The following is a 17018-nucleotide window of genomic DNA, read 5'->3' on the forward strand; positions in this document are numbered from 1 at the left end:
AGAGAGTGTTTTTATTTTACATACTTTGTTACTTTAACTTTACCCAATTATCATTTTGGCTACCATCCCCTTTTTGTATGTCTGACTTTTCTGTTTTTCGCTTCTCCAAAAATCACTCCTTTAAGATCTCAATCCTAACTGCAAACTCAAATTACTTAGTATGCTCACACCCTATACTAGAGCAATTAAGAAATTTTAGGGAGCCCAAGCACAGAACACTTCAAAAGCTCCACAAAATGATTCTAATACACAGCTAAGATTGAGGATCACTGTTAAAGTTCTTAAATAATGAAGTTGGTAGTAGTGAATTGGTTACCTGAAAAGTATCTTTGTCATAGTTGTTAGGATTCACTTAATCTATCTGATAACCACCGTCCACAATCATTTTTCTTGGCACTCAGGTTTCCTTGCTTATACTGGGGCTTTCATTATTAATCTTCTTTTTGTAAGGCTTTACTCTTTACTCTTCAGCTGGCTTTGTCTTGGGAAGTCTGTAGTTTCTCTGGGTATACCTACTATGTGCTAGGTTTTTTGCCTTTATCTTAATTGGAATGTGCTAAAATTATTGATCTAAGTCGCAGTGGCTTTCATCAATATGGAGGAATTCAATTATTTTCAATGTTTACTTTGGAACTAATTTAAAGTTGAGTTTCTCATTCAATCTTTATCTTTTCTCATTTTCTCTTTGTTCTGCTTTCTGGATAATTTCTTAACTTCTGTATCTGAATTCATTTATTTACTCTGTTATTCATTTCTAGAACTTCGTTAGCTTTGGTTCTTTTTTTTTTTTTTAAAGCCCAAGTCATTTTTTGGTAGCCTCTTATAATCTACATCATTTGCTTCTTTTGTTTCCACATACTTTATATACTGTGTATCTGCTGATGCCAGTATCCAAAGTGAGGACTTGTTCCTCTGGTTGTTTCCACTAACATTCATTATTGGTGCTGTAATTCTATACCTATTTGCTAATATTTTATTATAAACTCTTGCTATGGGAATTCTTTCAGGCCTGGCTGAAGCTATTCCAAAAAGATTCTACATTAATTTCTCTATTGGAAACGCTAACAACCAAGTTCCACTTTGAATTGGTATCCTTAGCTTTTCAGACCACATACAATATAAATCCATGGATTTGGAGAAGTCTAAGACTAGGAGACTTCTCCACTCCTAATCAATTTAGAGATAAAATTACTCACCTAATTTTCTTGCAATATATATGGAAAAATGGTATGAAATATTTTATAACTACCATCTTTAGGAATTTAGTGTATCCAATCTGTTAAATAGCTTAGAAAGAGAGGATCCTTCCTGGTTGCTGAATGAATTAAAGCACAACACTGCAGGGCTATGCGCAGTCACTGCAGCACAAGTTCGATCCCCGCCAGAGAGGTGACCCACATGGAGTGACAGACATCTCCGGTCCCGCCTGCTGCTCCTCTCAGCAGTGTGTTTCAGTCAGTCCACCTGTTCTGTTCCCCACTCTCTCCTGGCCTGCACCTATGGCCTGTACCTAGTTTTTGCATACATAAATAAGTAAAATCTTTTTATAAAATAAAAGAAGTATGCATTTAATAAACTGTAGAATCCTCAGTTATTTCAAAGGTAAAAATACTATGAATTTTCAAGCAATGCAAACTTAACAAATTCCTTTTAAATATTAGAGTCAAGCAGAAATCCATTTCTTGAACTGACCAGATTTGTTTAAAGCCCCTATAATATATAAATGCAATGCAAATTATTACCTTTTTAACACTTGCAGAAAAATCAGCTACTATTTTCAAAATATTGTTTGTTTCAGGAAAGTCCTTACAAATATAAGGTTCTTCAGCACATATTACACGAATTGCCAGGCCAGGACCTAAATAATAAGTAGCAATGGTTAACTTTTTAAATTAAATATAAAGCTTATGTTAATCTACAAATATCACTGTTCAAAAATGTAAAATTCTTCCAAGAAAAAAACCTACTCATTTGTCTTTTCCAGTTTTATTCATATAGAATTATTACATAGCCAGTATAAATTTTTTAAAGTAGCTATTAAGATTCCCATCCAAACCATTTTTTAGAATGTTCAATACTCTTTACTGCAATAAATTCTATCTCCTAATTATATATGTAGTAAATAACATAAAATTTTCCAATAAATATTTTTAACTGATAAAATCTGTGCAAATTTATTTGAAGAGAATTTTCAAACATATATAAAGAGGACAATATAATAACACCTTATCAGTCATCACCCAGCATCAACTACCAATCTAATTTTAGGAAAAATGTGCTTCTTTAGGAAAAAAGCCAGGGGGTAAGAAGGGGAGTGGAAGGAAAAGAGAAAATAAAAACAGTACCAAATATACAAGAGAATATTTCAACCCAAAAGAATTCTACTGAATGAATACTTTGAGGGATAAAAATCACAAGGTAAGCATGAATATAAGAAAACCTGGATTCGTCTATTTAACTGTAATAGGACAAAAGCATCTTGAGTTTTATTCTTCATCTTTAACCAGTTTGTTCAAAATATTAAAATTCCTGTCATTTAAAGCAACCAAAATCCTTCTTACCAATGAAATCTTACATTGACTTTTTATAAGCAAGCAATCCTAGCGAAGTGATGACCAGTGGCACAGGACCACGTGGCCTGCTGCCCCCTACACACTGCTTTGCCAGCAACAGAGGCCACTGACTGAACATTGTCCTACTAAATTTGAAATCTGACATAAGTAAGTGCTACTTGTCACAGAAATTATGCCTCTGTAAAATTGTTAAGGAAGCAACGAACATAGTTAAGACAAGTTGAGGTGCAATTACTAGGGCTAGAATCCTGGCTTAAAACCTAAACTGCATTAACTTTTGGTGAATTAACTTCTGACCTTTAAAACTTCCTAACCCTGAAAAACAGAGTAAGTAGTTTCTTAGACTACATTACACAATGTGAGTAAAACTTTTAGCATAATGTTTAGGTACATGTTAATACTCAGGGTGTATTATAACCTTTTTAAAAATTATTATTTAATTGAAACAATCTCAAATTATCACCTAATGACTTACAGAGCTAGAAACTAAGGGAACAATATTTACCCAGGTTCAAGAACCCATAACAAAATAAAAAAGTCAGGATTCTTGGTCCTAAATTAAGTATCACTCAATTATTTTTCTGTATGACAGCAAATGCCTACTTAAACTATGTATGTTTTATCTGAGCATGAGTTACTTACCTATAAATACCATGCAAAGAAAGGTTCATCTACTCAGACAAGTTAGTCAAAAGGACAAGAATTTAAGAGATTAGTTCTAACCCTGTCTCCCATGGAGTATACATTGTCATGTGGTAGAAAAAATATGTACACATAAATTCCTGTTCTAACTTTCCTATCTATGTCTATGCCTTGATTTTCTCATCTAATAGCAACATTCTCATCTAATAGCAACATACAATAACAGAGCCACAGGAATGGCGTAGTGTTTAAATATATAGTAAGAAATGAATATTTAATAAAATGATGTACATGTAGTAGGTCTTACCCACCCTTCCTTTCTCATTACATACTTACTGAGATAACTTTTCAAAATTGAACTCTTTTATCTTCAACATGAAGGTCTAAAGACAAATAAAATTCAATTCAACTCACCTGGAAATGGATGCCGAGAAACTAACTCTTCTGGAAGTCCAAGTTCTCTGCCTAAAATTCTTACTTCATCTTTATGAAAATCTTTCAGTGGTTCTATTACTTTTCCCTAGAGAAAAGAAAAATGGCAATTCATAACATTTAATACCTAAAATGAAAAGGGAAAAAGTAGAATAAATTACGGGCTTTCCTGTTCTTTCACCTTACATTAATAAAGCAGTTTTTAGACTTGCATTTTTTAAAATATTTTCTCCTATATACCTGAAGAGAATTAACATTTCAGTGACCTTATTTCTCTGAAAACACTTAAAACGTAAGCTTTTGTTGTGTTTAAATTATGTTTATCAAGGTCTGGGTCACATTATATACTTTGAGGTTTCAAGCTCACAGCACTACACGTGTGTGTCATCACCACGCCCCAGTGTCCTCCATCACAGTCCAATGAGCTCTCACACCTATTTGCTCCCATCTCCCCATCCATCCCTTGTGGTATCTTCATTGCTGTAGGGAGATGTGTGTGTGGGGGGGGGGTTGTTTTGTCAGTTTCTTTGTTTTTTTTGTAGTCCACCTGAGTGAAACCATCCTGTATTTGTCTTTATCCTACTAACTTATCTCACTGAGCAAAATCCATATCCATAATCCATAATCACTGCATATAATGCATAATCCATATAAAATGTGGGTCTGGTAAACCGAGGTGGCTTATCCAGCCTCCATTTTATTACCTACAGTTCTGTATTCCTATAGCATGGTCAGAATTGCACGGTCAAAGGAGCCCAACCTAAGAGGTACCTTTCTTATCAATTAAGAGCATAAACTAGATCACGAAGGGACAGGTCTGTATCACGAAGTATGACCGGGAACGCCTGGGGGGGCTGTTGACTGACCTATAACGAAGAACCCCAAAGCAGATCAGTGAACACATTATTGATAAGGTTGAAATCCTGACTGGGGAGTCAGGGCTTGATCTACATAGCAAACTATCGGCAGATGAGAAGTACAGTTCCACCCTTCCCCTGCTTCTTTTACTTCTCCCTCTCTTTTTCTACTTCCTCATATGACTAATGCTGTAGGACTGATTTATCAATACAAAGGTCTTGCTCTTCAGCAGCATCCTGCACTATGTAGCCTGTCCACCACTCTGGTACTTTATCAATGTGGTAAAACATAGTTTCACCTATGTTGTTACAAACAGCAAGATTTCATTTTTTTAGGTAGATCGTATTCTACTGTGTGGCACACATAAGCCTTTATATATAGGCTTATAAAAATCTAAATAAATAAAAGCAAAATATCCACCATCCCAAATGTAATTCTCATTATAAGGCAGTTAGGAAATAAACTGACATTTCAAAATTAGATGTCTCTAAATAATACCACCAAGAAAGTTAATAGAAAGCCAACCCACTGAAGGCAAATCATAACGTATGTAAAATGTCATGTAGTTAATGTGCAAAATGTATGTAAAAATATGTAAAATACATAAGTAAATTTCCAATAATAAAATTTTAAATACCAAATAAAAATGGGCCTCCCTGTTGGCACAAGGGGTTATCTCAATACTATAAAGCTATCAGCTGCCACTGTAGCACAAGTTCAATCCCTGGCCAAGGAGCTACCCACATGGTGCCTGCTGCTCCCCTCAGCAGTGTATTTCAGTCGATCTGCCTGATTCACTTCCCATTGTGTTTGTGGTGAATCTTCTAAGCCTCCCGCATCTCTGGCCTAGCCCCAGCTCTTGTATACACAAATAAATAAATTAAAAGTAAATAAAATAGAAATGGGCAAAAGATCTAAACCAACATTTCTCTAAAGAAGATACACAGGGCCTCTCTGTGGGCAAGGGATTAAGTCTCAGCACTCTAACCACTAAGGCCTGTCTGCTTTCACTCCTGTCTATGGAGTTAGCCTACATACAGTGCAGCAGACATCTCCTCTCTGTCTCACTGTTCCCTCAACAGTGTATGTCAGTCAATCTGCCTGTTCTGCTCCCCACTCTGTCTCTGGAGAATCCTTTTACCCCCTGCACCTCTGTCCTACACCCCAGTTCTTCTGTGCCAAAAAAAGAAATACAAATGGCCAATAAGCACTTAAAAAGATTCTCAAACATTAGTTATTAAAAAATGAAAACAAAAACTGCAATGATATACCACATCACACCTTCTAGGATGCATAAAATACAGAGAGACAGATAATCCATATCCATTAGGATGGTGATAGAAAACACACACTACCCCTCCCACCCCTAAAAGACAAATATATGGGGGTATCCTGGAGAGAGGCCCCTGTGCATTGTTGGTGGGCCTATAAGATGGTGTAAACTCTACAGAAACATGAAGGAGGTGCCTCAAAAAGTTAAAAATAGAACTACCGGGCCCTCCCTGGTGGCGCAGCGGGTTAAAGCACAGCACTGAGAATCTAAAAGCCGCTTCCGCATGAGTTCGATTCCCGCCTGCCCCGGAGGTGACCACATGGCGTGGCAGACCTCTCCTGACCCGCCCGCTGCTCCCCTCAGCAGTGTACTTCGTGGATCTGCCTGTTCTGCTCCCCACTCTGTCTCCGGTGAAGCCTCTCGCCGCCCCTGAGCCTCTGGCCTATACCCCAGTTCTGTATGCACAAATAAATAAATCTTTAAAAAAAAAAAAAATAGAACTACCATGTAACACAGCAATCCCACTTCTTGGGATGTATCCTAACGTATTAAAAACTGGGTCTCCAAAAGATATTTGTAAACCTATGTTCACAACAGCACAATTCACAATAGCCAAAAAGGTGGAAACAGTCCATATGTCTATCAACAGTTAAAAGGATAAACAAAACGTGTGCACACATTCAACAGATTACGCAGCCGAGAAAGGAAATCCTGTCACATGGTACAACATGAATGAATTTTGAGGACATGATGTTAAGAGAAGCCAATCACAGAAAGATGGGTAATATGTGCATGGACATGAGGTACCAACAGTGCAAATCATAGAAACGGAAAGCGAGAGTGGTGGTTTCCACAGGCTGCGGAGAAAGGCTAAAGCAGCTGCTGCTCAATGGGAACAGAATTACAATTTTGGAAGAAAATGCTAGAGATCTGTTTCACAGGAATGTAAATATACAGAACACAACTTAACTGTTCACTTAAAAGAGGTTAAGGAAAGGTTAAAGTCTAAGAAAAGTGCTAAGTTTTTACCTCTTCTCTTAACTTTCTGATAAGTTCTGTATCGTTGTGGTGGGTTTTGATGAGTTCAGCTTTGCCACTTGCAACAAGGGATGCACTTTCAATGAGATCAGGCCGTAAAGTACCCTGGGCAAGGAATACCTCCTCTGGTTTCAGGTTCATTTCCCCAATCACTTCATTGGCAATCTATAACCAACCCAAGTAAAACAGTCAAAAGAGGTGAATCTTTTTCAAAGACAGGAAAATATTATACTTTCAGTTAAATTTCTTGTAGTTATTTTATAATACTGATCAGGAAAGGAAATCTACCAACCCCCAAAATAAATTCCATTAAGAACATGTGTTTTCAGGGCTCTCTGGTGACAGTATGGGTCAAGCACAGCATTAGGAAGCTATCTGCAGCCATGCAGCATAAGTTTGACCCCCTGGCCAGGGAGGTGACCCACATGGCAGGATTGACCTCTCCTGACCTGCCCACTGCTCCCCTCAGTGTATTTTGGTAGATGCACCTACTCTGTTCCAAACTCTGTCTCTAGTGAATCCTCTCAACCACCTGCAACTCTGGCCTGTACCCTAGTTCTTGTATGCATAAAAATCTTTAAAAAACAAAAAGAACCTGTTTTCTCCTGAATTGAAAAAATGTATGCAAAATTCCTTCAAGAGTCTAAAATAGACACTGAAATACCAAAGAACTAAAGTCTGAGACCAACCAAAAACACCTGTTCTTAAACCATAAAGTAATAGCATAGCAGTGTAAGTATACCTATCTTTTAAAATATTTAAAAATTTCTGCTGGTCATTTATAACAATATACAATAAAACTCTTAGGCAAAAAAAAAAAAAATCACAATTAATCAGCAAATATGGTTATTTGATATAATGACAAAGAAAGCCAAATACTAAAATTCATACTGAAAATAGTACAAAATGAGGCTATTAAAAAGATACCTTAACAAATGTATCACCAATAATTTTTCTTTTCTCCTCAGGACTTGTGGTCATATTTAATGTCTTGCTAATTCTTTTTCGTGGAGTTCTGTCTTCATCTGATATTGGTAAAGTAGTTGTTCCATTGTAGAAAGAATGAGCAGCATTTATCACTAGGAAAGAGGAAAGATATTTTAAACTAACTATTAAAAAATTACAATACATAGCAGACCAAATTACAGAAAGAACACCTACATAGATCTTTTGAGTTGTGTTTAATTTCAGAACTACCAATAAATCATGATTAACAAAGTCCAGACAAAAGCACTCACGAATTGTGTCTTTTTGAGAAAGCTATGGCATTTAATGATTTAGGCCATAATAAAACAAATCATGCCAATTGCTAAAGGGAATCAAGATCAGTGGTTCATATACAGTAATCAAGTCCACAGAACTGCACACTCATCTATTGAAAAACTGATGCTGATAAACATATTAGCTTTTATATCTAAGAGCAACATCTTAAAAAACTGACTATGAGGCCTCCCCAGTGGCACAAGGGGTTAAGACAAAGCACTATGAAGCTGTCCGCAGCCACCTATAGCTACAGTTTGATTCCCCAGCCAGGAAGCTACCCTACCCACATGGCACAGCAGACCTTTTCTGTCTCACCCAATGCTTCCCCACAGCAGTGTCTTTTATGTGATCCACCTGTTGGGTTCCCCACTGTCTCTGGAGAATCACCTCACCCCTCCCCTGCATCTCTGACCTGTACCCCAATTATTGTATACATAAATAAATCTTTAAAAAAGAAAAATAACTGTGCTTTCTCTTTAATAATAAGGCTGAACAACTGGTGGGCATCACTCATTAAGACAGCTGGTGATTTCATGGGGAACCACTGTTGAATTTGTACTTATTTCTTAAAACTGGCCAACCACCCCAGAGAAGACAAATACATCCAGTGTACAGACTTCTACTTAGCCCTTCTTTGAATGTAGAATCTCATTTTCAACTTCTACTATGCCTGGCATTGATATGTCCAAGTCAAAGCACTCTCTTATTTAATCTCTAACAAGAAGTAAATTCAATCTTCTGATGGGGAGGGATATCAAGAGTCTGTTCCTATATTAAGGAAAACTATCCGTTTCTCACATTCCCAACCAATTCTTTTAGGTTCTGCCAAAGAACCATAGCCCATAGGTAAGACAATGTTAATTTCCTCCCCAAAGCCATGCTTTTTTGTTGTCTACGTACCATGCGCCCCATGCAAAAATCCCACTATTTCAGATAGCAGGGACAGATCAAGACTTTTGAGGGGGCTAGAACTTGAATAATGTGAAGTGTCCCTCCTCCATCCAAGAGAAATAATAATAAATGAGGTATTTTAAAAGTCACAATACTGGGCCCTCCCTGGTGGCGCAGCAGGTTAGAGCACAGCACTAAGAAGCTAAAGCCACTTCAGCATGAGTTTGATCCCTGCCCTGGAGGAGATCCAATGGCTTGGCAGAACTCTCCTGACCCATCCACTGCTCCCTCAGCAGTGTACTTTGTCACTCTGCCTGTTCTGCTCCCAACTCTGTATCTGGTGAATCCTCTCACACCACTATTCCTCTGGCCTGTACCCCAGTTCTGTGTGCATAAATAAATAAATCTTTAAAAAAAGTCAAAATACTGAGAATAACATGAAAGTTGTCATGTACAGGAACAACTGCACATCACACAACACCTCTACACACAATCTAAATAGATCTCCAATCTAATGTTTTCTGTCGATTAATCCCAAAATGCCTGTGGCCATACCAACACCAACAACAGAGCAAGTTAGAGTGAAAAATCAAAGGGAACTTAATCATAAACTTGTTTGACCGTGTCAGGGCACTACTAGCCTTTCTCCCAGTTTTTTGGAAAAGGGTGGCTAATGAGGGGTGCTGAAAGTTAAGGTTCATTAGCCAATCAGAGAAAATCTGCTTTTCAACTTCCATCATTTTGTTAAAGGTATTAGTCAATTACCAAGTCTATTCCTCACCCTTGTGGCATTATAATTTTTTAGATTCATCTTACTTCACGTTGAACTGCATGTTATAGTTGCACTTATTACCTATTAAGCATTATATTTGCATCAATTCCAAGTAAGTCAATATTTATAGTTTCTATCATTAAATTACTGACCTGATTTCACTGTAACTTTGTTTATATAAAGCATAAAGAATAAGTAACTATGGACTCTTCACTCCTCTACACAAGATTTCCTGTTCAGTAAATAAATTAGATATTTGTGTATGTTGTGGAAGGCTTAGACATTTTAATGCACAAACATTATAAGTGAGGGGAAAATGTGCTAAAGAAAGAGAACAGAATGATAAATAGAAAATGTAAACTTACTCATTTATCTATAACATTAGAAGCAACAGCTTTTAAATTTATACGGAACCCCGCTTGAACCAGAATATGAAGCTAAAAAAAAAAAAAAAACTTCTCAAAGGTGACTTTACTGAGAAAACTACTTGGTTAAAGCAATGTGCTCACTTAACCCTAAGACTAGATTTGATGAAACAAGTGCTGACATGTAATTTTTCTGCAGTTAGTTCATCAATACCTTTAACCTGTATTCCAAGCTTCTTGAGGGCCTCCTCTACAGACTGGCTTTCTCGTTTTCTCATAAAGCCATTATCAATGTGCACAGCAATGACCTGGTCTTGGTTCAAAGCACGATTCAGCAAAGCTGTACAAACTGTTGAGTCTACGCCACCACTGAGTAAAACCTATAGAAAAATAAAACATTAAACTGAGTAAAATAAGCAAACAGAAAATAAAAACTATCAGATCATTATCACTCTGTATCTAAAATGTAACTGAAAAACCATCCAAAACAATGCCAACTCAGAAAGCAGGCAGTATGATCAACTCAGAAAGCAGACAGTATGATCAATAAGCTGCATTGACGGCTGTGAGGAAGCCAGGTCTGTGTTCCAACACTGACATAAATGTATAGACTTCCAGGGATATACTGCTTACCAAAACTTTTGAAGTGCCCACTCTCTCTTTGATCTCTCGAATACACTCAAGTTCTCTGTTCTGAACAGTGAAAGTTCCACTACACCCAGCAATATCATAGAGGAAATTCTTCAGTATTACTTTCCCATTTTCTGTAAGGCCAACCTCAGGGTGGAACTGAGCTCCATATAATTTTTTAGATTCATTTGCTATACCTTAACAAAGAAAATAATAGAAATTAAAATTTTGATGTTGAAATGACTCAACCAATACCCACATAACATCTCCCAATTTCTTCCTCTATAAATGTAACATTGATACTGTAAGGGAAAAAATACATAATAACTACACTGCCATGATCTTTCTTTATAAAGATCATTTTTTATGTAGCAATTAATGAAACATAGGGAAAAAAGATCTTTAGAGATGATTTCACAATAACATACTACTATTTCACCTGCTTACTTCAGTTGTATGTGTCTATTTAATACAATTATAACTGAATTACGGTTGTGAAAATATAGCTAAAGTTTTAAGTCTAAAAAGTACTGGATGAACATTTTAGAATTACTGCAAGCAAGCTATTAACTTCTAGCTATCACTTCTAATAGTAAATTATAAATTGTTGTTTCTATGACAATGATAGCACCTTTCAGAAACAAGAAAAGTCAGAAATATGTCAAAAATAAACATGTTGAAACTCCAATAAAAGTTTTAAAATAAAACCTGTGAAAGTTTTACTATTTTCACCTGCCACAATGTTCCCGGAACGTGCCACAATCTTGAACCCATCGGCTACTTTGTCTACACTATCTCCATGGGTAAGTAAAACAATTTCTTCCTTCTGAAGGCCCCTAAACATATAAAAAATACACAAACACAAATATATTAAAGACATGATTAATGTGTTCTTTTACTTTTTTTCCAGCTTTGAGAGATAGTGGCATATAACACTATGTTGAAGTACACAGTGATAACTTAATATACATACAGAGTGTGATTACCACAAGATGGCCAGCACACCCACCACACAAATGTACCTTAGCTCCTCAGAACTTTTCATCTTATAACTAGAAGTCTATTTTTTCTTTTTGCCTTAGAAATATTAGCTAGCCATGTCTGGATTTAAAATTTTTTAAAGTATATAACAGTATAACACTAATGGAATTTAAATTTATTTTATGCACTGGTACTATAAAGTCAATAGAAGAATATTAAATTTCAAAAAAGGCAACCTGTAAAAGTGACAATCAAAACAAATACATATAAATTTGGTCCTGTAAGCACATAAACACAAAGCAATGACTTCAAGAGGCTATAAAATAGCAACATTATCATCTTTATTGGGATTTACCTTAAGGTTTTTCAGAGCTCGTAATATTTCATTTAGTAATACTATATATTAATGGTACTAAAATTGATAGCTATTTGCAGTTTTGTACAGTCCAGATATATGTAATTGGAGGCTAAAACAAATGTAAAGTAAGCAAAATAATTAGAAATTGAGATTTTCAGCTCAGGAATAAGAAAATACAAAAATCAAAGGAGTTTGGATGCCACAGGCCTCTCCTCCCACTGGCTGCTCCCCTCAGCAGTGTATTTCAGTAGATCTGTCTGTTCTGCTCCCCACTCTATCTCTGGTGAATCCTCTCAATACCTCCCCCTGAACCTCTGGCCTGTACCCCAGTTGTCATAGCATAAAAAAATAAATCTTTAAAAAAAAAAAAAATCAAAGGAGTTTGGTAAAAATTCCATAATATTTCATTTTGATTGAAAATAATAGTCTGTACCAATGATTTTGCTTTCTTCCTAAAAGAAAATGCATTGCTTAATTTTGTTCACTGAAAAGGCCTAAAAACAATGACTAGTAACAAATACACTTCTAACTCTAGTGCAAAAAAATTAAGAAAGGTAAATTACATTAAATGTAATGTGTGAATTTTCTCTAGATACTGGTTCAAATTTATCAAACATGGAAAAGATATTTCTTACATTATGAATAAATCCAAAAGAAAACTTGATATAAAATATGAATTAAAAATTAGAGGGGAGAAAAATCCTACACTGTCAAAATACTAACAAGGATATAAAACATGATACTTCAATAAAAATTTTTATAATAAATGAATAAAATTTTAAAATAAAAGGTGAGGATGAAGTACATTAATAAGACCAAAAGAATGTTTTTAGGTTATGCTTTTACTGTCAATTGTTTAGTGTTAGCATAGATTGTAATTGAGTCTGAGTTTTAGAACTACAAAGACAGAAAAACTAAACTTTAACTAGCTCTTTCCATTTAAAGTCTTTTACAGTATTTACATATCAACAGCAAGATTCCTGAAGCGATTCTCATGACTAGTCACTAGAGGAACAGAATTAATATAAGCAACACCTCTCAATTATGAAGTAGAAAAAGCATTTGATTTCAAGTATACTTTGGTAATGAGTATAAATTGTAAAATTACTGAGCTGTAAAACCTAAATTTTAAGGGCCCTCCCTGGTTGCGCGGCGGGTTAAAGCACTGCACTAAGAAGCTGAAACCACTTCAGCATGAGTTTGATTCCCGCCTGCTCCGGAGGTGACCACATGGCGTGGCAGACCTCTCCTGACCCGCCCGCTGCTCCCCTCAGCAGTGTACTTCCTCGATCTGCCTGTTCTGCTCCCCACTCTGTCTCTGGTGAAGTCTTTCGCCACCCCTGAGTCTCTGGCCTGTACCCCAGTTTTGTATGCACAAATAAATAAATCTTTAATAAAAAAAAAAAAACCTAAATTTTAAAATAAACTTTCCCATGGAAAGTGAGAATTTGGATACTGATAAACTTATTTTTTTTTCTCAATAATGAAAAGCTAGCCACAGTTTTGTGCAAAAATTAAGATTAAAATAATTTTTTATTTTTAACTTAAATTTTTAAATTTCTGATTTGTCTGTTTTGGAGTAAATCATTAATTTAGGCACAAGTCAATAAAAGCTTTAAGAATAAATTATAATAAAGGATAAAATCCTACTAAAAATAATCAGTACAGGGAAAAGAAATAATAAAAAGTAACTATGGGGCATCCCTGGTAGTGCAGGTATTATTAAAGCATCAGTGCTATCAAGCTATAGCAAACCACTGCTCCATGAGTTCAATCCCCAGCAAGGAGTTGACCCACATTGTGCAGCAGACCTCTCTTGTCTCACTAGCTGCTCCCCTCAGTAGTATATATCACTAGGTCAGCCTGTTCTACTCCCCACTCTGTCTCTGTGACTACTCTTACCCCCGCCCCCAACTCAGGCCTACACCCAAGTTCTTGTGTGCATAAGTAAATAAGAAAAAAGTTTTTAAGAAAAAAGTTAACTGTGTGTGCTCATTAATATCAGCCTACATGCAGCTGTGGGATATGTGGTTTTAAAATAGAAATTTAATAGGCTTAAAAAAGTATTCCACCCAAATGGATATTATTAAAAAAAAAAAAAAAAAAAAAACCACACACAGCAAGTGACTGAAATATAAATTTTCTGGCCTTTCAGAAAACTGGATGAAAAGTTCAGCAAGTTTTTAACAGTAAAACAAGAAAAATGGTGGGCCCTCCCTGGTGGCGCAGTGGGTTAAGTTTGATCCCCACCCGGGAGGTGACCCACATGGCATGGCAGATGTCTCCTGATCCTCCCGCTGCTCCCCTAAGCAGTGTACTTCGTCTATCTGCCTGGTCTGCTCCCCGCTCTGTGTGTGGTGAAGCCTCTCACCATTCCTACACCTCTGGCATGTACCCAAGTTCTGTATCCATAAATAAGTAAATCTTTAAAAAAAAAAAAAACAAGAAAAATGGTCCTAGAAAGCTATTAAACAATTTATTCATCAGATGTCAGACTAGAGCTACAGTACCTAATCTACTATCATGTAGCAATAAAACCAAATACAGCACACATTTAGTATGCACACAATGTGTGAGGCAAATATATTGCTCACAAAGTATCTGCAGAAATGTGGTGAGGGAAAAGGAGCACAAATGGCTCTTGGGATGTGGGGCAGTTTCAAACACTGTCTATTTGCCATAGCCAACACAGTCATGTTTAGAATCACATTCCAACAGAGTAAAGAGAAAACTAAAAACTAGCAGTACAATGTGTAATGCCACACTGGGATCTAAAAATAAGAATTTTATTTTAGCATTAAGTGAATTAAGTTACCATTCTTATTCATGTAAAATATAATACCTGAATAATGAGCATGAATTATCCACAGTAATACTGAAGACTCCATCTTCTCTAACACTTTTTTTGTGCACAGTTCCTCCAAATACCTTATTCATCATCTGTTCAGAGTAAATAAACTGACATTAATATAAATTAAGAGAAAATTACCCAGCCATTTTCTTAAAGTTAATTTAATAATTTATATTCCTTATTTTCAAAGTATCAGTTATGTTGTGTCCAAAAAAGTAGGAGTTTGACAAATGTGGATAACCTGATATTATTATAAAATTATACAGCTATTAAGAGGCATGGTTATGAAACAAAACTAGATTAGAAGTTTAACCTGAGGTTAATTTCTGTTAAACCACCAGCAGATTTTTCACTTAAGAGTATTTTAATTAATTCAACTGTTGAAAAGAGAGATCTCTAATACTTACACCTGAATTTAATTTAAAAGCACTTTAAAAGATAACTCTGAGCTTAGAAAAAAGCTACAGTAGACAGTAAGAAGCACTGTAGTATTAAAACCAGACAGGTACAAACTCTAAGCTGTTCAATATTTGACCCCAACAGAGCAATCTGCAAGTCCACAGAAGGTTGAGCTGTAAAAAATGGGATAAGCAAGAAAATCTAGCCTTTTAATTAAGCTCCTACAGGCTTTTATTTCGATAATGGTCTTTTCATTCTATCTTTATTTTAATCTTTACTTCCTTATCAGTTACATGTGGCCAAACCACACCACGAACATCAAGGAAGTACACACAAGACCTTTACAAACATTAAATCTGCACTAATGACATCATTCCAATGGCTGATCCATAATAGGTAGCATGGAGTATCTGATGTAACAATCCACCATGCAGGCTTCAAAAGAAAAAGCAGAAAGATGACTGAACAAATGTCCCCTCTTACGACAAACAGAAACATAACCTTCAAAACCATTAGTAAATAATGGCTCTGCTTTTTCATAAACATGTACAATAGGCTTCCTGCAAGACAAGTCTGGGTCAAATGAAACAGCAAAGGAACTTGCTAACCTGTTCACTCATTTCTCAATCCGAACACTCAGGTATGAAACTCTGCAGGATATAAACTGACTTGAGTTCAGAAAGCAATACTGCTGGCTGCCCCATTCCTTGCTCTGCTCTTACCCGTGCCCTTCCTATCTATGTTCCAGAAGACCAACAAGATTAGCTATATAAATGTGTATTCATCCATGATTAAATTCACTGTTATCTCTGATATGCAGCAAGGGCTGGTAAACTTTCTCTGTAAAGGGTATGTCTCTTACACTTCAAAAGCCAGAGAACGTGTCTTTTAGTCTCTGAAGCCCCGACTGTCTCCATGGGCAGTACTTAAAAGAAACAGATGCAGCCATGCTCCAGTACAACTTTATCTATTGGCACTGAAATTAGAATTTAATTACTTTTCCTATGCCACAGAATATAATTTTTTTAGCTTTTTGCAACCACTTTATATAAAAACCATAGTCTATCCATTGTACAAAAATAGGCAGTGGGGGGCCCTCACTGGTGGCGCAACAGGTTAAAGCACAGCACTGCAAAGCCAGCCATAACTCCTTCAGCAGGAGTTCGATCCCCTGCCAGGGAGCTGACCCACATGACGCTGCAGACCTCTCCTAATGCGCCTGCTGCTCCCCTCAGTGGTGTACTTCATAGATCTGCTTTTTCTGCTCCCCACTGTCTCTGGTGAATACTCTCACTGCCCCTGTACCTCTGGCCTGTACCCCAGTTCTGTATGCACAAATAAAGCTTAAAAAAAAAAAAAAGGCAGTGATTCAGATTTGCCCAGCAGACCAGTCTGCTGACCCTTTACCCATACAGTGTATAAATGCATACATATCACATGGCCCCTGTTGTTTTTGTTTCACTTCTCATCTTCCTCCTCATTTTCTACTCCAGCTATTGATTACCAAAATTACCAAAACAGACCACCAGACCATGTTTTCCCCAGGTTTCAGTTCTCTTCATCATCCCAGAGGTCCATAGTGGCCATTCAAATTTGCTGAATGAAGAATGAATTCTTCTATATACTCACTGAGCCTTGCACAACTCTGCCTCCCCTAGCTTGTAGTTCTTGGTTACGATCGTATAACCAAAG

At 36.4% G+C, this 17018-nt stretch overlaps 1 protein-coding gene across 1 annotated transcript in view; it reads right to left on the reverse strand.

The window, feature by feature from the left end:
- GMPS (guanine monphosphate synthase) overlaps positions 1 to 17018 on the reverse strand; it is a 52061-nt gene that overhangs the window by 13559 nt on the left and 21484 nt on the right. The window contains exons 4-11 of the mRNA XM_004682323.2: positions 14919 to 15016; positions 11470 to 11573; positions 10741 to 10934; positions 10322 to 10487; positions 7744 to 7895; positions 6808 to 6981; positions 3630 to 3735; positions 1743 to 1858 (exon numbers count right to left, since the gene is read on the reverse strand). Of these exons, the coding sequence (XP_004682380.1) occupies positions 1743 to 1858; positions 3630 to 3735; positions 6808 to 6981; positions 7744 to 7895; positions 10322 to 10487; positions 10741 to 10934; positions 11470 to 11573; positions 14919 to 15016 (1110 nt within the window). The remainder of the gene's footprint in view (positions 1 to 1742; positions 1859 to 3629; positions 3736 to 6807; positions 6982 to 7743; positions 7896 to 10321; positions 10488 to 10740; positions 10935 to 11469; positions 11574 to 14918; positions 15017 to 17018) is intronic.

The sequence above is a fragment of the Condylura cristata genome, unplaced genomic scaffold (genome assembly GCF_000260355.1).
Source record: "Condylura cristata isolate star-nosed mole 26May11 unplaced genomic scaffold, ConCri1.0 scaffold00014, whole genome shotgun sequence".
NCBI classification, from domain to species: Eukaryota; Metazoa; Chordata; class Mammalia; order Eulipotyphla; family Talpidae; genus Condylura; species Condylura cristata.